Genomic DNA, 23,350 nt, shown 5'->3' on the forward strand with positions numbered 1-23,350 from the left:
AATTTACGCTAACCATTTTTAAACTGTTTTTATCGAAGCTTATTGTTTCTCTTAATTTTAATTTGAACGTAAAAATTTAGATTTTTATTTTTCATGTTTTTTTTATTTAAGCACATCTTATCAAACACGACACTCCATATTCCAATTTTCTATTTTTTAGCTCAAAAGTCCAACTTTTTATCAGATGTTGTTTAGTCATTCAAAGAAGGTCAAAACGATATTGTTTTTGTAGAAAAAAAAACGCCCAAAACGGCATTGGATTATAGCAGGAAAATTTAGAAAGACTGAAATATGAAGTGATGCGTTTAATAAAATACACTTAAACAGAAGAAATCACAGAAGGTGATGATATTCTATGACAATAACCCTAAAAAATTTCTAATTCTGCTAAACTTTTATTATATGTTGCTTAAATTTAAAAAAAATGTTCGGGGATATATAAATCAACTTAAAATCTATTGAATTCATATTAAATTCCAATTTTTTTTATTGAACTCGTTAAACAATCAAAGTAAAAAAAATTACATTCTTGGAAGATTTTTTATGGATTTAAAAAAAATTAAAATTATAATAATTTAAAATAATTTTATGTTGTCGATATGTTACTAAATAGACTATCATACATGGTGAAAATCATAAAATATTAACAAAACTAGAAAGCAATTTGGAACATGGACAATTAAATTATTAAATAAAAAGTTAAAAACATTTGAAATTATTTAAATTTCAGGATGATTTTTCATATATATAATTAAAAAAGAGGAACGCTTGTGGGTGGATTGATCCCACGATCTAACAGTTTGTTGCCCAACGTTTATATTTTTTTAATTATAACTCATTGGTTAATGAATTTTAGATAAGTTTTTATTTTGATAATTAGGCAGGGTGAGTGCTCGTGTCGTGTGAGAATTTAGACCACGACCTAATAGTTTGATACCCAACACCTATACAATTTGAGCTACACTCCATTTGTAAGTTTCAGAATATTTATGGAAAAAAATAGTTTAGACACGATTGGTGTAAATTACCCATATTTAGACGATATGGCGGTATTAAAACTACTTGTATTAAAATAATATCATTTTAATTTTTTTATTACAATAATAATTTTATTTTGTTTGTTTTATTTACATTAATGTTTTTTTTACATTAGGCATAATTTTGAATTTTTATTATGAATAATATTAATGTTTTGATATATAATATATTACTAAAACAAATTAGTAGATAAAATCTAATACTATAATAACAGAGAGTGAAATACATTTCTGCATTAACATCCATCAAGGGACGTTTACGTCGGAAAAATCATTATAAAAGAAAGAAGAAAGGGCAAATTGGAACAGAACGACTTCCAAAATAAAAAATTAAGTAGAGGGATTTTAGACATATTTAACCTAAAATAAAAGATGAAATTATCAATTTATACTAAAAATACATTTAATCATTTGAACCAATAAATATAAGGCCTAATGGTAAAAAAAACCCAAACCTTTACGATTTGTTGCAATTATATCCAAACCTTTTAATTTTTGCAATAATATTCAAATTGCATTTTTGTTGTTGCAATAATATCCAAATTGCATTTTTTGTAGCAATAATAGTCAAATTGAGAGCTAAACTTGTTGTTTTCAATTAAGATATTAGGCTATTATTATATTTGATGTATAATAATATAGTAAAAGTCCCATAAAATGACAAAAAACTCAAAAAAATTCACATAAAAAGTGTAATTTGGATATTATTTGCAACAAAATAATGCAATTTGGATATTATTGCAACAAAATAATGCAATTTGGATATTATTGCAAAAATTAAAAGGTTTGGATATAATTGCAACAAGTCGTAAAAGTTTGGATTTTTTTTGCCATTAAGTCTAAATATAACACTATCTGTTGCAAAAGGTGGTCTATGTGATTTGGCGACTTTTTTCTGTTTATTTATTGACTAGTCGTAGGCTCGCGCATTTGCGCGAAATCAATTTCATATTCTATATAAACAGTAATATTTTTATTTAAAAAATTAATAGAATGCCAAAATAATTATAATAAATAGTATGGAAACTAATAATATTAAATAAAATAAAAATACATTCTAATAGTTTTTGTAATAAATTTTTCTAAAGTATATGAATATTTATAATATATATTTTTTTCATTTTATATTCTTATATTTTTTTTGTATTAGAGTTTTATACATGATGCTACTTCTCATAATAAATATGGGCTGGATACCATAATAATCAATAATTTACAATATTTATAAAATTTTCTTATGCAGTTTGATTTTTTTTACGATTGATAATAAAAAGATTATTGTTCATTTTCTATTAGAAAACATGTGTTTAATTATTACACTGGTAAAAGTTGCATATTTATTTTCCTTCTCATCATAATGCTTTATAGTGACGAATTCTAATAGTACTATTTTTCCTACGAATAAATAGAGTATATATTTTAATATTAATATATTGAGTTTTTTTATATTATATATAATTTTGTAATGAAATTTTAAAAAGTTATAGTTATTTTTCGAATGATTTTCAAGAATGATTTTGAATTTTTCATAATTTGAAAATAAAGCACCCTGAATCTATCAATATAATAAATAATAAATAATAAATTGATATGATTAGAATGAATATTATAGAAATTAGATGAAATTAATTTTTAAAAATTATGAGTGGAATGAAATCAATTTTTACCTTAAAGTATCTTATCTTTAAGTCACTATCTAAAGTAATTTATTAATTTATAACTGGGGTGCAACACTTTAAATTAGCTACAATTATGAGTCTCGTCGTAAAAGAAAAATTATCTAATAGATCATTAATTAGCTCTTAAGAGAAATAAAAAAACGCGTGACGATTTAGCACAATATCTTCTGGAGGTATGATCCTCTACCTACCAATTTTAAAGTAATTATTCTTAGTCCTAATCTTAATTGTGTTCAACTAATTAATGAAGGTTTTTAATAATTATACACGCGTACATTTACTAATCTAATGCTAAGGGAAATTAACTAACATATGCATACTTTCTAGCAAGGGACTTAGATTTGAGTTAGTCTATGACTATACCATATATTAGTGGGTACGTGTTCCATTCATCATTGCAAGGAGATTAGATATGTGTATATAGCACACTCATAATGAACAAAACAATACTAACTGTTCACACTATATGCAAGTTATCTCTATTATATATAAGATTTGCTGTAAAAAAAATATGATACCTTCTTGAAATATTAATCGCACCAGTAGTTAGAATAAAATTGCTGAATAGAATTGCTGAATAGAATTATTCATGTAAATTAAAAGTACATCGGTAGAGTTTATATAGATTGAAATTTGACGAATTGTATTTAACTTGAAACTTATCACTTTCTCAACAACTCAACTATTGAATACTTATCTATATATATTATAATACTAATTTAAATTAAATTCATGATAACAATTTATCTAAAATAATTAAATTAGAATAAGTAGTTTAAAAAAATTGGAGACTACCAGAATGCTCTATTTTGTGAGAATCAATGAGAACGCTCCGTTGGTCCTCTCAATTATATAAGTATATAGATGTTTTTTTTATGAAAATTTATTGATGTTGTTGATTTACATATATTGAATGGGGTATTTGAAAAACAAATTTTAACATTTTATTTTTTTTTAAATTTAAATTTAATGTTTAAAACGTTACAAAATAACTTTTAATTTTTTTAAGTTTTGCGTTTTGTAACCTCATCTCGAATTTCAGCTATTTTATCATCTTTTTTAGGCTACAGATTGCAAAAATTATCAAAAGTTGAGATTTTATTTGCAAATAAAAGTTAGGATTTAATATGCTAATACTATGGCTGCAACATATGCAAATAATGGCCAGAAAATAGTTTGGATTACGAAATGCAAAAATTAAAAAAGTTATAATTTATTTTGTAATATTTTAAACGTTAGATTTAAATTACAAAAAAGGACCTTATTTTTTTTTTCAAATACCCCTATTAATTATTGGCTTAATAAAAAAATTTAGAGCTATTTTTTTGATTCATACATGATATATTTGCTTTTCAAAAACAATGCTATTTCTTAATAAATTATAATATATTATGTAGTTTATTTTTTTTTCTTTAGTTTTTTTATTATCTAAAATTTAGTTTGAACCGAGCCGAATTCAATTAAATTTAATTTTTGGTTTAGTTTGATTTTTCAGTTAATTCAGTATACATACTCCCCCTATTTATGATACTTTTAAGCATGATTTAATATTATAAACTTTTTTTGATCGTAGATTTAATATTATTTTTTCTAAAAAGAGATATATGTATATTGCCAAGAAGAATGATAAGAGGTTAGGAGGACTAAGACAAGACAAGGTTTCCTGAACCATCCTCCACTAGGATCGGGACGGAGCATGGCTGGATTGCGTGACCCCTAAAAAAAAACAATTAAACGACGCCGAATAAAAGCGCCAAATCATCCGTACACGTGGCAGTAAGGATAAAGAAACACCTGTGAATACAGTGACGGTCCAAAGCTAATAATAACATAGGCTAAAATATTAAATGTAGAAATAACAATAATACCACTTGCCCGCGCTTCTGTGTGCACGTCAGTCTCTCATTTACTCATTTTTGAACATTCAAAAACACAAAAATACCTCCTCTCCTTCCTTTCTCTCTCTTCTAACGGACCTTTCTCTCTCCGTCGCCGCCCTCCGCCTCCGTCCTCCGACCTCCGCCGTTTTTCTCAGTCTACTTTTTGATTAAGATCCGGCGGACACGCAGAATGCGTGTTTGTAACTGAGAGTAAGCTGTTTGTTTTGTTCTTCTGCTTGTTTAATTGTTACTGTGTGTGTGTTTGTTAGGGTTTTTTCCGGTGTTTTTTTTTCAGAATTTCCGATCTAGGTTTCTTACTCATTGCACATGTTTTTTCTATTTTCTTTTTGCAAACTAATTTCTGAGTTTGTTTTGTATATAATTGGGCACGAATATGGCAGAATGTTGTCGCGCTTATACTATTTGAGCTATTTATTTACTTGTACAAGTTCTTTGATGTACAATTTTATATGATTAGACATTTTTGGGTGGTGCAGTCAATGTATGAACTGGGGCGGAGATCTTCAAAGCAAGCAACCGGCACGCCGATAAAGAAATTATTAGCTGAAGAGATGTCTAGAGATGCTGAATTTAAAAAGAAGTCGCCGGGTGTTATTGCCCGATTGATGGGCTTCGACGGGTTGCCACCTCATCAGCTGTCTCACAAACAACCAAAGAGCTCGTCTCATAACTATGTACAGAGGGCAGCAATATCTGAAAAGTCTCAGAAGAGTAGCACATCGTGTAGCCGCCGCTCATCGAGGAAGAGCTCGAAGGAGGAACAAGAATTTAAAGATGTGTTTGAAGTTTTGGATACAGGAAAAATGGAGATGAATAGTTCCTCACGGCGGGTAACTGGTAGCAGAATCCACAGTGAAGCTGAGATGGCATTTGTTAAGAAGAAGTTCTTGGATGTCGGGCGTCTTTCGACGGAGGGAAGTTTTCATGATTCGAGAGAGTTTCATGTTGCTGTTGATGATTTAGAGTCCAACAACGATCTTCTGCTGAAATACCTTGAGCAGCCTAATTCATTGTTCACAAAGCATCTGCACGATTTGCGGGCAACCCCTACCTCACCTCATTGTGGTCGTGTATCGGTTATGAAGTCATCGCGTGAACCAGAGCGCGAAGGAAATGGTCTAGGGTACAATCGTGATACAGAAACCGCGTGGAAGAATTTTAGGAAAAATCATAGTGATCCTCTCGGTCAGCCCTACTGTAAATATGCTGTTGAAGATCAACTTAAGTCACAGAAAAATGAGTCTTCTGTAACTCCTACAAGGATTGTTGTGCTGAAACCAAACTTTGGTAAATCGCAGAATGCTAGCGCGGAACTTTCAAGCATTAACGGGGAGGCAAAAACATGTGGAAACGATAGGTTTCAGAATGATGCATTGCTTCCAAGATATAAGTCTAGAGAGTCTAGAGAAATAGCTAAGGAGATCACCAGGCAAATGAGAAGTAGTCTAGAAGATGGTTCTCTAAAGTTCTCAACTTCCGGGTTTAGAGGATATGCTGGAGATGAGAGTTCATCAAACAGGTCTGACAATGAATCAGCTAATGAATTAGATGTGCCCGCAGCGATTTCTAGGAATGCTAGTGGCCGAATCAACCGATATAGGCCTTCGCCATCTCGCTCTGCTGAATCATCTGTGAGCAGGGAGGCTAGGAAGAGACTCTCAGAAAGGTGGAAAATTACTCACAGGTCATTTGATATGGGCGTTGGCCGTAACAGTAGCACTCTAGGTGAAATGCTTGCTACGCCTGATATTGAGGGGAGGCCAGCTGAAAAATATATAGGCCATGATAGACCAGCAGGATGGGTTGAACCTTTGGGTATTTGCAGTAGGGATGGTTGGAAGGATGAACATGTTCGCACTCTTTCTAGATCTAAGTCTGTTCCTGCTTCATTTACTAATAATGGCAGTCCGAGAACAGGCATGCGCAGGGAGACTCGTTACAACGACAGTTATCTACTGAAAGAAGTGACGCAAAAGCCGAGAATTAAGTCAGTAAAGAGTAATTTTAATCAGCGAGAAGCTTCATCTTCTAGAAAGTCAAGGTCACATATTAGGAGATCTCATTTCTTTGAAGACAGTTGGAGTGATTGTAGTAGTTTGTCTCCACAAAAGAATATCCGGGAGGTGTCTACACAACATCATTTGGTTTCCAAGCCATCTGATATTGTCCTTACAGATGCAAATTTAATATCTGAAACTGTGGTGGATTCGACAACTGACCGAGAAATAGTGGGTGATCCCTCTTCTGGAGAACCAGATGTCTTAAGTTCGCAGGTTTGCTTTTAGCGTTTTTTGATGCTCCTTGTTAACTATATATGCACAACACATACTATTACTTAAATGACTTAGTCCTTACTTGTTGTATCAAGTCTTGTTGCGCCCTGAACTTTAGTTTGAACCCATTGAGCACCTTAGCTCTACTTTTGTATAAAGTTAAAGATTTCTAGAAGATTTAGCTCAACTTTATTCAACTCATATATTTCAAAGCAGCAAAAAGTAAAAAGGATAAAAACGTAGAGAAATGATTAGGTAACTTGTGCAAGAAGTGATTTAATGTAGGAATAAAATTAAAGGATATGAGTAGTATCGGATTCAAACAATAGTATGAGAATGCCATCAGACTTTTTCCTAGTGTTGCATGGGCAAACTGCACATCATGTTATTCATATGGTCAAGTTCATGTGCATCTGTATCCATCTTTAAGCCTTTGGATGAAAATTGGACTTATTTGTGGACAAAAGTAACCGAATGAGATTGGCTTCCAAGCAATATACAATTTCTTTCTCTCCTTGATGGTGCAATTACACAAGCTTCTGTCAAAATTTTCATATTGTAGAATCATTTGAAATATATTTTGTGGTAAGTGATTTCTCCTGGAATAATTAAAAATTCTCGGACAGAATTATTCAACATGTTATCTATGCTCAATGATATGTAAGTCATGCATGAGCCGTCAATTATATTGATGATGCTACAGTTACATTGATGATTAAACCTAAAGTATTTGGTTTCAGGAACTGTCAAATGCGGCACATGAGGAAGGCTCAGTTCCTGTGCAGCATTCTGCAGCTGTGCTAGAATCTCTGGAAAGCTCTAAAGAAGCTGAGCAGCCAAGTCCTGTTTCAGTTCTGGAAACTCCATTTCCAGATGATATATCTTCTAGTTCGGAATGCTTCGAGAGTCTTTCTGCTGACCTACAAGGTAATCCGGCAAAATCATTCTTCATTTCTTTTAATTGATCATTGGGTTCTGGGGGAAGTTGAGTCGATGCATTTGGTAATTTTATTCTCTTGGTATGTAAAAATGATAGATTTTCAACTCTATATTTTATTGTGCTTTTTCAAATGTGTAACTTGCACTATAGAGGGTTCTTAGAGTGATAGTCAAACAGTTAATTATAATTTCTAATATCGCCAAATGTTCAAATTTAATTTATTTGTTGTTATTTTATGGTATAGGCCTTCGAATGCAGCTTCAGCTACTAAAATTGGAGTCAGAAGCATATGAAGAGGGAACCATGCTCATCTCAAGTGATGAAGAAGTTGAAGAAGGCTTTCTCGGATTCTACGAAGAGGAAGGAAAAGTTGAAGAGAGCAGAGAATTTTCATATGTAGTTGATGTATTACTAGAATCCGGTATCAGTGATGCTGATCCTGATACCTTCATGGCATCATGTCATTCTTCAGAATATCCAGTGAATTCCCTTGTATTTGAAGCCCTGGAGAAGAAGCATCTCAGTCTAAACTCTTGGCCAAGGTCTGAAAGGAAATTGCTATTTGACCGAGTAAATTCAGCTCTACAGGGAGTTTACCAACAATTAGCGGATCCACATCCTTGGGTGATGCCTACAAGAGCAATGGTTCCCAAATGGAGTAATCTTGGTCTTAAGGATGGCATCCGTAAGTTGCTTGCTAACCAAGACAAGCAAACAACCAAGGTCGAAGTAGAGAATGATCTGGTAACTGACTCAGAGTGGTTGGAGTCGAAAGGCGATATTGATGCAGTCGGTAGAGACATTGAGAGATTGCTGATAGAAGAATTACTAAAAGAGATTGTAGCAGTATAGAGACTTAGGATGCCAAAGTATATACAGAAATGAAAAAAATGAAGCAATGCAATGTCATATCTTTAGTAGATTACTATTAAATTTGGTATAATTCCTAACTCGATAAACTCCAGAACGCTGATCATGGAAAGCGCTGCGCTGAGCAAGAATGAGCTTGAATCTATAAGCCCGAGTCTGTATCCAAGTAGAAGTTTGACACTGCCCAAGCCGGCTTGGCCTTGGCAATTTCTACAGGTATTCAAATGCAGTACCAGTAACTAAATATGTTCTGATGCTTAAGCTGTTTAATATGCAGCTATTTAGACAAACGATTTTACATCAATCAAGTCTTCTGGCCCTTCTATTTCGTAGATAATAACAGCAGTAATAATTAAGCTAGCAAATAGCAATCACTCCGTAACACACCAATTATTTCTTGAAGTTGTGCAATTTCATAGTATAACTACTTTACTAGCCTGCTTGAAAGTCTTTGAAGAACTGGATCTGTTGGTTCAGCTGGATTTGATTATGAACCAGAGATTAGTCCGGTTTGATTCTTCACTAAAAATTAGAGTTGCAGTGGAATTGCTATAATCAGTTTTTAAAATAATGTGTTATAATATGATAGGTTAGTCCACGGATGCTGTGGCAAACTGAGTCTATTGGGCCACTAGCTCCATTTTGAAAACAATGACCTTCAGGCTATGAGCTCCTTGTTTTGTCCTGTTGGGGAGTACACTACTGCCTTTATTGATGCGGCATGTGCATCATGGCAGCACCTACTGTACTAATCATTAGTCAGTTTCAATGCATTGGTGCCAATGGTCCTGGTTTACTGCCCCCATCCCTAGCCAATGCCCTTACCTAGAAGTTTCGTGTCACCTTCAATTTTAAGTCCGGGTTGTCGAACCCACAAATATGAGAGGTTGAAAGTGAGTGAAATCGATTGTGAAATTTCGAAAAGCAAGAGATTGATTTCAAGTATCAATTAAACAACTAAAAATTCAACTAAACATTAACTTGCAATTAACAACTAAATTAACAATTATTTAACTCAATAAGAGGAAACGTCAAAGGGTTGGCAATCACAGCTAAGTCATGCATTCATGGTTGGTCAATAAGAAGTAGTTTAAGGGCCGAATTAAGCCTAAAGTGTCATTCCCGCTCTCTCGAGCCTTAAAGAACAACAAAACCGCTACCTAATCACCTAACCAATACCGAGCTCACGCTCGTGTTAGAAGGCACAATCAACTAATCAACTAGCAATTAATCAATCAACTTTAAGGCCACTTAGGATCAAACCCGCCCTCGCGGTGCTCTATTCTAGATTTTCAATCGTATTAGTAAATCTAATTAACCACCTCTCGGTGCGTTAATCACATTCCAAACATGATTAGGGTAACCAATCCTAAGCAAGCAATAAACAACAAGATTGAAACATAATTAAACAACAATGTGAACCAACCAATCATACAATCCTAGGCTATCATATCAATCCCACAACAAGGGGCTTAGCAACAGGTGGTTAAGTTCTCAACACAGCAATAAACAATACACTAAACATTAAAGAGTATAGAAAAGTTACCTTAATTGAATATGAAGAACAATAGATCATAAGATAATGAAGAGTAATCAATAGCTTGCATTCAATATAAAGATCTTGTTCTTATATAGCAATAAAAGCTTCAATAACCATAACAATGGTGGAAGTTATGAAGGCATAAAACACTAAAACTATTCTACTCCTAACTAAAAGAGACAACTACAAAGAGAACTAAATGATGCAAATTGTTGTCTACCCTAAAAATGAGATAATGTTGTATTTATAATACTAGACAAAAGAGGAAATAAAAACATTAACTACAAGAGTGTTGGGCCCAAAATGGCAATGTGCAACAAGCCATATACCCTTTTTTCTAAACCTTGGCTCGAATCGAGACACTGAAGCTTGGGAGAGTGTTTCGATTCGAGATGGAAGTTCCGTGAAGGAATATTTGTGTCTTGATTCGAGACGCCCTTTGTGCTGCACGACCACGAACTTCAAAACTTCATATCTCAGTGCAGAAACGTCCAAATGAGTTGGTTCTTGAACCATTGGAAATCTTAGGATGTCTACTTCAACTCTTATGAAGAACACAAATTCATTGGAAGCTTCTAACTGGTCCAAATTCGTCAATTAGTGCAGCAGGTCAGATTCTCGAATGTGCTTTACCATCTTTTCGATCCAATACTTCGCCCTTTCTCCGATTCGTTGATTCTTGTTTCTTTTAGGCCTAAAAGACTTTGTAATGCTCCAATTTTCCTACAATACTCGCACATGCAATAAGGCATCCGAAACACACAAAAAGCATGATAAAACATAACGAAAGCATACGAAAACAACTATAAAACATAGGAGTATTTTACTCCTATCATTAATCCACCGGATCAAAGGCATACTACATCAATTATATATAGGTGAAAATATGAAAATCCATATATAAATAAATTGCGCTTTACGTTCAACCATAACCTAATAATTATTATTAATTAATAGATGGCTGAACCCCTACATTTATAAATCTATTTATATTTATATTTTTAAGCAATATGAAATTATTTTTTACACTTTCCCTCAAATGCAATCAGGATAGTACATCCAGTTTCCACTTGAAATTGAAACTTCCCCTAAAATTATAACTTGATCTAATACGTAGCAACGACACTAGATCTGGCCGCTAGGACTAGACTTCTAGACGAACAACCAAATATCTAAGAATTTGTGCTAGACCCACTCTGATATTATATTAAAAACATATATTTGATTAATCAATATTGAGTATATATAGGTGAGAATATCACGACCTACATGCATATGAAATGTACTTTACTTTCGATCATGATCTAATAACGAGTAATATTTTTAATCTATCTAAATATTTTTATAGAATTCATCACTACCTTTTATTTAAAATTAATTTAAAATATAATTAAAAATAAAAATAAGTGCGCTATTTTTTTAAGCATTAATTCCAATAAAATATCAAACGTTTGAGGATTTTCTCAGTTATAACCGAATCTTTCAAAATTGGAAGAATTACAAGATTGGGCTATAAACGGGTCTTTATTACAAATATGCTAAGTTTCTAATTTTCTTTCATCAATGCTAATTTTTGGTTTGCATTTATTATCTAATAATGAGAAATGTTAACATGTCATACGTGATGTATCTTTATGCTACACCTGTCAGTTTGATTTATTTTTTTCTGAAAGATCAACACATGTAACTTACACTTTCTTCTTCCCTTAACTCTTACCATTTTCTAGGGTTCTTACTGATTAGGTTTTAAAAAAAAATTAATAAAAAAAATGCAATTTTTCGGACGAGACAGACTTCCTCTGACTCTTGCTCCCTCGATTACCTTCACATCCCCGTCCTTCTTCTTCCTTACTCTTTTCTTAGATTTTTAAATACTTTCTATACCATTTTTTCTTGTTTTTATATCTAATTTCTTTTAAAAAATAAAATCAAACACTTATGGTGGGTATTTTTTTATTAACAATAATAAACAATCAAGATGTTCTTGTTTTTCATTTCATTATTTTTTGGACAAGTGGGTTTCATTTTGATTTCCAGTTTTGTTGGATATTTTAAATAAATTGTTAATTTTGTGTATTTTTTGTTCATTCTGATCTTTCATCCAATTTTAGAATTTGCCTTATTTTTTTATATTATTTTTCTTTTATGGCTTTGTTTTTCTTTTTACAGAGAAATAAAACATAAAATTGAAGTCCAAGCTCATCAACAACCTTGCCATTTCTTTCATGCAATTTTGATATTTGCTTATTTTGGGTTATTGATTCTGAGAGTCATTATACTTTTCCAAAGTTGTAAAATGGTCACCGAACAATTTTTTGTTCCAAAATAGTCATTGTACTTTGTGATTAGTAACTTCCGGCGATCACTAAATAAAATCCGGTGACTTTTGTCCTATGTGGCTTGCCGGAAGCTGACTCACACTTTTCTTTTTGTCGGAAAATGTTTAAAAAATTAGGGAAAAAGATGATGATGTAGAAAAATAAGAGTGATATCGACAATGGCATGACAAAGAGGAAGGTGTGAGTAAGCTTCCGGCAAGCCACGTAGGACAAATGTCACCGAATTTCATTTCGTGATCGCCGAAGTTACTAATCACAAAGTACAATGACCATTTTGGAATAGAAAATTGTTCGGTGACCATTTTGCAACTTTGAGAAAGTACAATGACTCCCAGAATCAATAACCCGCCTTATTTTTCTATATTATTATTCTTTCATGGCTTTGTTTTTCTTTTTACAGAGAAATAAAAAATAAAACCGATGTCTAAGCTTATCAACAACCTTGCCATTCACAGAAATAAGGACATAATTAATGTTGAATTGAATACGAGCTCTACGGATGCCAAAAATCCTAGAAGAAATCCAAGAATCAAGTCTCGACTTGGTCAACTTAGCATCAACCGTCTTCTAGTCTCATGCCCCCATAATTACCACTATTTTTTTGTTTTGGGTTTTGGGAAGAATGGATGGCGAAGAGTTTTGAAAGTGATTTAGTAGAGGGAAATAGTTTAAGAGCTGTCGGATTTGTAGAGAAAATGGCGATTGAAAACAAGAATATGGTAGAGAGCATAACGCAAACATATCGATTTAATAAGTTGGTCCTGATCAAGTTTTAAAACCCTCATATTATCATATCGATTCAATAGCAATTTTTCTTAATTGATAATATTGTTTTTTTTTTCACAACTTGTATGGTACATCTGTAGAGCTCATATATTATTTTGATTATTGGAATAGCAGTAGCCACTAAATTCTTGATTTCAACTGGTGGTACTTGAAACCCGGTTTGAGATGAAACTATGTGTTCAGCCATAAATTTTATGACGACATTATATTGTTATTGGTTCATCTTTCTTATTTATAGATCATGTATATACATATTAGATACATCAATGATACATTATAGATACATCACCTGATACGTCATAGATATACCACCAGTACATTATAAATACATTACTGATACATCGTAAATACATCAATAATACATTAATTATATATTGTTGATACATCGATTGATTTTTATACTAGTGAACTAGCCCATACAAGTATTAAAATTATATTTAATATGTATATGTATTATGTAAAATGTTTATATTTTTTTATATAAACTCAAAGATTAGCTTCAGTTTGTGATAAATTTTATGACGACATTATATTGTTATTAGTTCATCTTTTTTTATTATATATCATGTATATACATATTGGATACATCAATGATATATTATAGATACATCACCTGATACGCCATAGATGTACCACCGGTATATTGTAGATACATTATTGATATATCAATAATACATTATTGATGCTTTAACATTACTTGTTTTTATTGCAATGAACTACTCAAGTCCTAGTTTGCGATTATATTGTTATTAGTTCATCTTTTTTTATGACGACATTATATTATGACGTACGACATTATATTGTTATTAGTTCATCTTTTTTTTTTTGGATACATCAATGATACATTATAGATACATCACCTAATACGCCATAGATGTACCACCGGTACATTTTAGATACATACATCATAAATACATCAATATTACATTACCGATACATCTTTAATACATCGTAGATACATCAATCGATTTTTAAACTAGTGAAGTAGCTCATACAAGTGATAATTATATGCTAACGCTAGTTCATTTTTGATCACAAGTCAATTTAATTATTACGCTCGAGAGCGTGTTAGAAAATGAAACCATGAGTAAAGCATTCCCTCTTATGATACATTGCAGACTAAATTTTTTTAAAATTGTAATTTTTTTATAACATAAGCGTTAACTTATGATATATTATAGATACATGTTTGATGTAAAATTTATATATTGTAATTTTTATATTAAAATAGATGGACTATTAAAATTAAATTTAATATGTATTATTTGTGTATTTTGATATGCATTATGTATAAATAGTGTATCAAAAACGTATTGTTTGTATATTTTGTACACATTACATGATATCTATTCAAATATTTTCTGATTTTTGCTCTATTTTTTATATAATTGATGGCACAATAGTGTATTTAATATTCTAGATTACAGTAGCAGAGAGAGATATTATTTATGTATTTAATATATATTTTTGGTATATTTTAAGATGTACCATTAAAGTTATATTTAATATGTATTATTTGTATTTAAGATGTACTATTAAAGTTGTATTTAGTTTGAAAAGATTCTGAAGTAAATTGTGTCCGTTTGAATAGTTTTTGAGACGCATAAATAATACTCTATATTAAAAATATAATTTTAAGACATATAAATAATACATATAAATAATATAGTTTTGAAACACATAAATGATATATATATATATATATTTATTATTTTTATCAATGGTGATAGATTTGATGAAGGGGATACATATTGTTATTAGTTCTTTTTTTTATATATCACATGTATATAAGATGTTATATTGATATTATTTGATGCATGAATTAATTAAAGCATGTGATACATATATCTTTTAATTTAATATATATTATACATACTGCTTAAAGACACATAAATAATACATATTATTAATTTATTAATTTATTTTTGTTTTAGAAATATGAAAAAATTATAATCAAATATGTCCTCGATACATATCTGATACATAACAGATACATATCTGATACATGTTTGAATTATTTTGAAAAACTGACGCGTGACTGACGCACGTGTATGACGCGCGTCAGACGCGCTTCTGACGCGTTTTAATAGCTGTTTGACGCGTTTTGACAGCTATTTGGCACGTTTTTTTTTTGCTTTTTTTGCTATTTGAGTAAGACATGTGTCTCTTATTTAGTGGTTAGATATAAAGTGTAAACTTTTTAAGTTTTTAGGTGCTAGTGTAATAAATGAGTTTAGCTAGCATTTTTGTAAACTTTATTAATTTTTTGTATAGTTTTGTAATCTTCTCTTCAAAATTTGCTAGTTTAGCACATTTTTGAATATTTGAAACCTTTTCTAGCCATTCGTGAAGTAAACCGAAAAAAATGTCATTCGTGAATGGATTAAACTAGCCCATTTTGATTGATTTCGCTAGAAAAGATTTCAAATATCCCATATCATTCAAAATTGGCTACCTTAGCCTGTTCACAAATGTTATCTTTTTTGGTTTGATTCATGATTTGCTAGAAAAAGGTTTCAAATATCCAAAAATGGACTAAACTAGCCGATTTTGAAATGTTTGGGTATAACTGATAAAACTTGCAAATGATTGATATTTTCTTAGAATTAACCATTTTTTAATAAGTGGATAAAAATGCAAACAAACTACTCGAATTTGAATTTAGCCAAGTTCGAGTTCGAGTGTGTTATACAAGCTCAAACTCGAAACTCAAGATGTCTTTAAATTCTCAAACTCGAACTCAAATGACATTCGAATTACTCGAATTCAACTTGAGTTAAATAATAACAAAAAATAAGAAAAATATTATATTTGATATTTTTATTTTATAATAATAATAATAATAATAACAATAAAAAATAAAACTAATTAATATGATAAATAACTACATTTTAATATATAAAAGTTGAAATATTAATTTTTTGTTATTATTTTATATGTACAAGAGATTTTTTTAGCTCACGAGTCCCACGGGCCGCTTTAATTGATATTTGAATTCGGCTTGAGATTAATGTGGATAGCTTTTAAATGAAATTAATTCGAATAGGCTGGATTCAAATTGGACTCAAATTTTTAAAGTTAGTTTTAATTTCTTTTCGAACTAATTTCGAATAACTTAGGCATAGTTCATTTTATTTGTACCTGTATAAGCGGGAGGTAGGAAGGAGTAGCAATACTGAAAAGAGAGAAGGGTCAATCTGCCGAATTTATATTTCACGGTAAAAATAAATTAGGGATAATTACAAATTAAATTATGAATTTTAGTGTAATTTGTAATTATAATATAAAATATAAATTTAACAATATCAGTAACTAACTTTTATTTTTTTGACAAATTAACATACCAACCAATCATATAACACGTGGTTGTATATTTAAATGTCCACGTTAGTAATTTTTTGATCTCGGTGCATTAATTTGCCAAAAATGAAAAACTGGTTACTGACATTATAAAATTATAAAATTCTTATTATAATTATAAATTAAAATAAATATTGTGATTTAATTTGCAATTTATCTAAAAAAGTTATTTTATATTAATCAATTGAATCTCAAAATTTATATTTCAAAGTTGGCTAATAATCACCCACGGCCCCTAACTTTAGGGGTACCTTACGACAAACCCCCTGATAAAAAAAAACGATCAGTAAACCCCCTAATCTTTGCGGCGGCGCTCGCTAAACCCCCTAAACCCCAAATATGACGAAAATACCCCTGGCGCCGTTTTTTTTTTAGTCAACTGTCATTTTTTTGAAAAAATAAAAAAAAATCTGACGGCGCCACGTCAACTGCCACGTCAGCAAAATACCATAAAAATTTTAAACACCCAAAATACCCCTAATTTAATTTAGAAAAAGACAAAAATAAAATAAATCAACTCAATCTAAACCATTTAATTAACCGACCCAACCACCGCCACCCGACCAACCCACCGCCCGACCACCGCCGGAAAATTTTCCGGTCATCTTCTCCGAGATGACCGGAAAATTTTCCGGTCATACTCAGATCTGTTCTTGGAACAGATCCAACAGATCCGGCGACGTAATTACGTCATTTCAATTTTGTCATTTCAATACCTCAAATTCAGAAGCATGGTCAGCTTAATTTCAAAAATTAACAAAGATTGCAATAGAGGATCATCCAGCTAACTCTTCACCAACAATAACTAAAGCTAAAAAGAAGAAGTTACCATGTTGACAATAATTGGCATAAACAGCATTATTAACAACTCCATACTGATCAAGCTCATAATCCCGCACTTTTATCTCAGCCTCAACAAACCCACTCATTCTACAAATCAAACACTTTGATTCAGTAATTAACTACACAACTTCAACTAAAATGTGAAAAAGTTCAAATCTTTCTTATACCGTTCGCCGCCTTTCATATCAAGAAATGATGAGAGACCAGTGCAGCTCCTCACGGTGAGGCGTGGGCTGATAATTGGCCACATGGGTGGCCGGAAAATTCGGGAGAGTGGTGATGACGGTGATGGAAAGTGAAGGTTGATGCATGCTGCGCTGGCACGTGAGAGGGGAATCGTCAGGTGATGTGGGTGGATAAATGGCTGCTGCAGATGCAATGCAATGGTTGATTGGAGACGTAATTACTGATTCCGGTTTTAGTTTATTTCTTGTTCGTCGTGGATCTGTTCAAGAACAGATCCCTGCGTGGGATCTGTTCTTGAACAGATCCATGGTGTGGATCTGTCAAGAACAGATCCACCGGATCTGTTCTTGGAACAGATCCATGGTGGATCTGTTCCAAGAACAGATCTGAGTATGACCGGAAAATTTTCCGGTCATCTCGGAGAAGATGACCGGAAAATTTTCCGGCGGTGGTCGGGTGGCGGGTTGGTCGGGTGGCGGTGGTTGGGTCGTTTGTGTTTGGGTTGATTGAATTGTTTGGGTTAGATAAAGTTGAGTTGAGTTATTTTATTTAATTTTTAATTAAATATGGGGGTATTTTAGGTGTTTTAATTTTTTAAGAATTTTTGATGACGTGTCAGCTGACGTGGCGCTGTCAGATTTTTTTTTTTTTTGGAAAGTCAGTTGATCAAAAAAGACGGCGCCAGGGGTATTTTCGTCCAAAAGGGATTTAGCGAGCGCCGCCACAAAGATTAGGGGGTTTACTGATCGTTTTTTTTATCAGGGGTTTTGTCGTAAGGTACCCCTAAAGTCAGGGGCCGTGGGTGATTATTAGCCTTCAAAGTTTAATAAATCATGTTTAATTTTATTTTTTTAATTAATTAGATTTCTAAATTTATATTTAAGTCATTTGTTTGAGCCTTTGAGGTATATAAATTAGGAGTTGTTTAACTTTAAGATATAACTTTTAAAATTTAAAAGTTATTGTATGATTCGAAATACAAATTTTAAATTTAATTGATTAAAAATATTAAAAATGATCGATTCCAAAAATAAAAATTAGAGGTGGATTTACCCGATGCTCATACTTAAAATACCCAAACTATTCCGTTTGTCACATAGAAACAAAAGAGCCCACATACCCAGAAATAAAACTGGCAAAAACAGCCAAAATATGACCTCACAGTTTACTGATTTTTTGTCCAATTTCTAACCAATTTTTATGAAATATAAAATGTGTCCCACCTAATTAATAAATACTGAATTTACAGTAAATAAAGTAGTATGAAATTCACATTAAATTGCAGGCATAATGATCTCAAAAACAATTAATTATTTGTGGAGCTGTGAGGGTAGTGCAGGGGCTGGGGTTGTAGCAGAAGTCCAAAACTGCGCCGTTTTAACCTTGGAAACACTAGCCAACACTCCCAATGGTGTCACATTTCCAACTATGGTCACCTTCTTTGCTGCAAAATCTATGTTGAAGGAGCTCACACCTGAATTAAATTATAAATTAATTAATTGAATTAAAATAAATTAGCTATAAGTAAAATAATATAATTTATATCACGATACTTTGATAAAATTAAAATAATTGATAAATAAAATTAGAAATACCTTCCATTCTGGAGATATGTTTTCTAACTTTTCCTTCACATCCCCTGCAGTGTAGTGACACTCTCAAAACCACTACCTGCATCAAACCATTTCCATCTAACAAATCACTAAAATTCATTATACTCACAATTTATATATATTTTTTTTATATAAAACCAGTTTAGTATATAAAATTATAATATTTTCATTTATAATGAAATCGGTGATATAATTGAATTATATCTCCTATTAATAACGAGCGTTTAATTTTAACTGAAAAAATTAACTTAATCATAGATTAATATGATATTTGTTAATTGGTGGTTTAAAGTTAATTCAAAACAGTTGAATTCCAATCATTATAGTTGGAATCAAAGCCAAAACAAGTGTTTTCTAGTATGCCGAATCTGCAGGAGAAGGAGCTAGCGCTAGCGAATCCCAACTCTCAATAATACGGTCCGAGACTGGACTTAAAACTAGTACCGACGAGGACATCACAAGATTAAAAAGAAGCGAGCATAACATTTCAAATTGTAATATTTACGATTCAACTAACAAATTAACTTAGGATAATCGAGATTAAGCATGAAATTTAATTTGGACGAGTTAAATTGGACCGTTACATTGAGACTATAAATAAAAAAAAAATTAATATATGGTGAATTAGGTAATTTTAACTCCAAAAAGCAAACCTGGTTGGAAGGCTTTTCTTGTGAGATGGAACTAGAAACTGGGTTTGAAGAAGTAGACTGTTGTTGATGAGCAAATCTGTTGGAATTAGTAGCAGAAACCAATGCTAAAACAGGATCATTAAACCCATCAATGAGATCAAAATCTTTATTACTATTATCACCCAATAAATATCTAGTTGATCCTGCAGGTGTGACCAAATCACCCTGAGCCCACCTTTTTGTCTGAAAAACCACCTCATCTTTAGCACTAGAGCAAATTATACCCTTCTTTTTTTTCTTATCATCATCACCATCACCACCACCAACAGGGTTTTTCTGAACCACAAGAACATCATTTTGTAGCTTTTTAGAGCTAATATTCTTCTTCTTGTTCTTGTTCTTCTTGTTCTTGGTATGATCATTTTCTTTGTTGCTTGTTTTTGTGCTGTTGTGAAGTAAATGGTAGGGTTGAGGATTAATGGGGAGTGTTTGAGAGGTACAAGGGGGGGCTAGTTGAAGGGTTCTTGGTGTTCTTTTTTGGTCTCTGATTATCGGGTTGTGGCGGTCGATGTTCCGGCCGCCGAGTTGAATGGAGGAGGAGGAGGAGCAGGAGGAGGAGGGTTGATCCATGCTCATGGATATTGCAGTTGAAGCTTGAGAAACACAGAAGATTTCCATTCTTTTCATTTTATTAATTGGGCTGTATTGTTGGATAGTGGAGTGTTGCTAGAGAATCTGCATCTATAAAAGATAGATAGAAAGATAGTGAAGAACATTTAAAAGCAAAGCTTGGTGTATGCATTTAGACTTAAATATTCATTTCTCCTCTCAATTTTTGTATGTTTAGATACATTAATTAATTATTCCTCATTCCGCAAGTGCATTAAATATACGACAAAGTTAACTATAATAGATCAATTTTGAACAAATTATCCCTCACACTTATCATAATTAATTCACTTCAAATTATTCAATACATCATTTTTAATTTCGTCAACAATATTGGGCTTCTGTTAATTCCGTTAATAATGTGATATTCACTTTCAAACGATTTGATACCTCACTTTCAGTTATTTTAACGATTCGATACCTCATTTTTAAACAATTAATTCAGTACCTCACATTTAATCCTATTAACGATTTGGTACCTATATTTAAGAGAAGGCTATAAGTGTTTACAAAACTAAAATTGAGGTACCAAATCGTTTGATTTTCAAATAAGAGGTACCAAACTATAAATTATGATATATATGAGGGCCTTAGAGTAATTTGCTCATAAAATTTTGACAAAATTTAATAATTATTCAGAAATACCTATTTAATTTGATAATAAATTAGGGAAAACTATTAAGAAAAATCTAAATTTTTCATATAATGGTAAAATTTGATACAAAACAAACTTTTTTTGAGAAAGATACAAAACAAACTTTAATATTCAAAAAATTTCAAAACCAACTCTCCATCATTAATGGAGTTAACAGTTTTAAAAAAAATTCATCAGATGAAAATGATATTATTTTTCTTTAAAAATGTATAAAATTGTATAGTAACATTTTTAAATGATGATTTATAAAATATCGGATTAATTTATTAAAATAACAAAAAAATTGTCTGTTTTGTCTATTTTTATAAATATATGGACCAAAATGATCTTTGCTATTTACCTTTTTTTCCACTTTAAGGATAGTCAGTTGTTTTGAAGCTTTTTTTTAAAAATAAGTTGTGATTCGTATCGAAAATTACCATAAAACTTAACTTGTTTATACATAAAAAGTTTTTTTTTAATAATTTATCCCATGATTAATTTCACGGTAATTAATTATTTGTGCAAATTAAACAAATTAGTTAATATAATCTATCTTTTTGTCCCATTTAAAAGGATATTTATATTTTAAATATAAATTAATTAAATGTGAATATAAATTTATATGTGTATTCATTTTTATTAATTGTTGCTTTTTAATTGTATTTAAACTAATAGTAATTAATTTAGAGAAATTAATTAGGTATACAAAAAAATTATATTAAATATTACTCAAATAGATATAAAATGAAATGTTTAATAGATAATTTTTTAAATAGGACTGTATGAATGTATATTTTTATGATTCAAGAAATTAAGGAATTTTTATTATAGGGTTATGATAAGTGGTGGAAGTTTCTACAATTTTTTCAAAAAGTTAATTCCCAAATCTATGATCAGCCACCACAAATGATTACCATGAAAAGAATAAAGTTGTTTAGCTTATAATTAGTATGATTTTTCACATTCAATTATTATCAAGTGAGCCAATCTGAATTTATCACTTCCACCTTTGGTGAAAATTTAATTACAGTAGGTTAATGGCAGAGCACAATAATTCAGCTCATCTATATTTGTCAATGATGTGGGGGTGACAAAGATGTGGACTGTTTTACAGAGTTGTGAATAAATAGATTTTACTTTTTAAAAATAAAATTCAAAATGAGATTTCCTTTTTTTTTAATGAAATGGGAAGACAAATTTAAATGTGTAGAGTCATTTAAATTAAAATTTTAGTTATGGATAAGTATTTTTTATCTAAATATCTCGTGGACGTGATTTAAAAATAAAAAACTACTTATTTTGTTCCTGTAGAATTGTTCAATTTTTTTATTGCTGTACAGTTTAAAAAATAGGGATAATGTTATAAGAACACTAACTTTACATATTTTTTTAATTTTAATCACGCAATTTAAAAAATCGTCACTTTCATCACCAACTACCAATTTTTCTCAAATCCACAAAAATCCGACGAGAACTGCTGACTTGTTACTATCGGTTCGTTATATCATGTCACTATACGGCGTGATTAAAGCATGATAAACATGCCTTTAAACGGCGTCAATTTTAAATATTTTAATAAATAGTAACAATTAGTAGCTCATTAATATATTTTAAATAAATACAATATAGAAAAATTCATTCTAAGGATAGTTATTTATTAAATATAGACAAGAGTTTTAAACAAACAATAGAGAAAATGAACAAGTCTAGATTTATTGGGACAGAATAAATATTATTTCAACATGCTTTTGTTTTTTAATTAAAAAATTAACATTTTACTTGTCTCAAACAACATCTATATGCCATAATCTCAATTGCCATGATTAAAGGGTAGATATGCAAACCAAATTGAAAGGAGAAATTGGTGATAAAATGCCAAAATCTAAGACATTGCACATATATGAAATATCAAACATATAATAAAAGCATAAAATTCCAACTGGCAGACTAACCTCCATACCAGGGTCGCGACGCGGATCGGATCCGGATTAGTTAGGACGAAGTGAAAACCGGATGGGCTTAAAAAAAAAAGAATAAAAAGTAGT

The 23,350-nt window shown here is 31.0% G+C and overlaps 3 protein-coding genes across 3 annotated transcripts; 1 reads left to right on the forward strand and 2 right to left on the reverse strand.

Moving 5' to 3' along the window:
• The first annotated feature begins 4,582 nt into the window (after positions 1 to 4,582).
• Positions 4,583 to 9,025, forward strand: LOC126664328 (uncharacterized). Its single transcript, XM_050356677.2, has 4 exons — positions 4,583 to 4,806; positions 5,094 to 6,890; positions 7,631 to 7,817; positions 8,075 to 9,025. Exons 2-4 carry the CDS (start codon positions 5,097 to 5,099, stop codon positions 8,680 to 8,682), a joined length of 2,589 nt encoding a protein of 862 aa, XP_050212634.1. The 5' UTR covers positions 4,583 to 4,806; positions 5,094 to 5,096; the 3' UTR covers positions 8,683 to 9,025.
• Positions 9,026 to 17,169: 8,144 nt separating this feature from the next.
• Positions 17,170 to 18,390, reverse strand: LOC126665478 (acyl-acyl carrier protein thioesterase ATL4, chloroplastic-like). The gene is made up of 2 exons (XM_050358296.2): positions 17,736 to 18,390; positions 17,170 to 17,655 (listed from the first exon to the last, which is right to left on the reverse strand). Exons 1-2 carry the CDS (start codon positions 17,816 to 17,818, stop codon positions 17,502 to 17,504), a joined length of 237 nt encoding a protein of 78 aa, XP_050214253.1. The 5' UTR covers positions 17,819 to 18,390; the 3' UTR covers positions 17,170 to 17,501.
• A 491-nt stretch (positions 18,391 to 18,881) lies between these two features.
• Positions 18,882 to 20,852, reverse strand: LOC126665630 (protein SODIUM POTASSIUM ROOT DEFECTIVE 2-like). The gene is made up of 3 exons (XM_050358470.2): positions 20,021 to 20,852; positions 19,350 to 19,425; positions 18,882 to 19,228 (listed from the first exon to the last, which is right to left on the reverse strand). Exons 1-3 carry the CDS (start codon positions 20,684 to 20,686, stop codon positions 19,065 to 19,067), a joined length of 906 nt encoding a protein of 301 aa, XP_050214427.1. The 5' UTR covers positions 20,687 to 20,852; the 3' UTR covers positions 18,882 to 19,064.
• Between the last annotated feature and the right edge of the window lie 2,498 nt (positions 20,853 to 23,350).

The sequence above is a fragment of the Mercurialis annua genome, linkage group LG1-X, assembly GCF_937616625.2.
Source record: "Mercurialis annua linkage group LG1-X, ddMerAnnu1.2, whole genome shotgun sequence".
In the NCBI taxonomy this organism is placed as follows: domain Eukaryota; kingdom Viridiplantae; phylum Streptophyta; class Magnoliopsida; order Malpighiales; family Euphorbiaceae; genus Mercurialis; species Mercurialis annua.

Coding starts and splice junctions, on each gene's coding strand:
- LOC126664328 (XM_050356677.2), top strand. CDS start 5,097: ATGTATGAACTGGGGCGGAGATCTTCAAAGCAAGCAACCGGCACGCCG. Junction 6,891..7,630: donor CAGATGTCTTAAGTTCGCAG/GTTTGCTTTTAG, acceptor ATTTGGTTTCAG/GAACTGTCAAATGCGGCACA. Junction 7,818..8,074: donor TCTTTCTGCTGACCTACAAG/GTAATCCGGCAA, acceptor TTTATGGTATAG/GCCTTCGAATGCAGCTTCAG.
- LOC126665478 (XM_050358296.2), bottom strand. CDS start 17,818: ATGTGGCCAATTATCAGCCCACGCCTCACCGTGAGGAGCTGCACTGGT. Junction 17,656..17,735: donor GATATGAAAGGCGGCGAACG/GTATAAGAAAGA, acceptor TTTGATTTGTAG/AATGAGTGGGTTTGTTGAGG.
- LOC126665630 (XM_050358470.2), bottom strand. CDS start 20,686: ATGAAAAGAATGGAAATCTTCTGTGTTTCTCAAGCTTCAACTGCAATA. Junction 19,426..20,020: donor AAGAAAAGCCTTCCAACCAG/GTTTGCTTTTTG, acceptor GGTTTGATGCAG/GTAGTGGTTTTGAGAGTGTC. Junction 19,229..19,349: donor ACATATCTCCAGAATGGAAG/GTATTTCTAATT, acceptor AATTTAATTCAG/GTGTGAGCTCCTTCAACATA.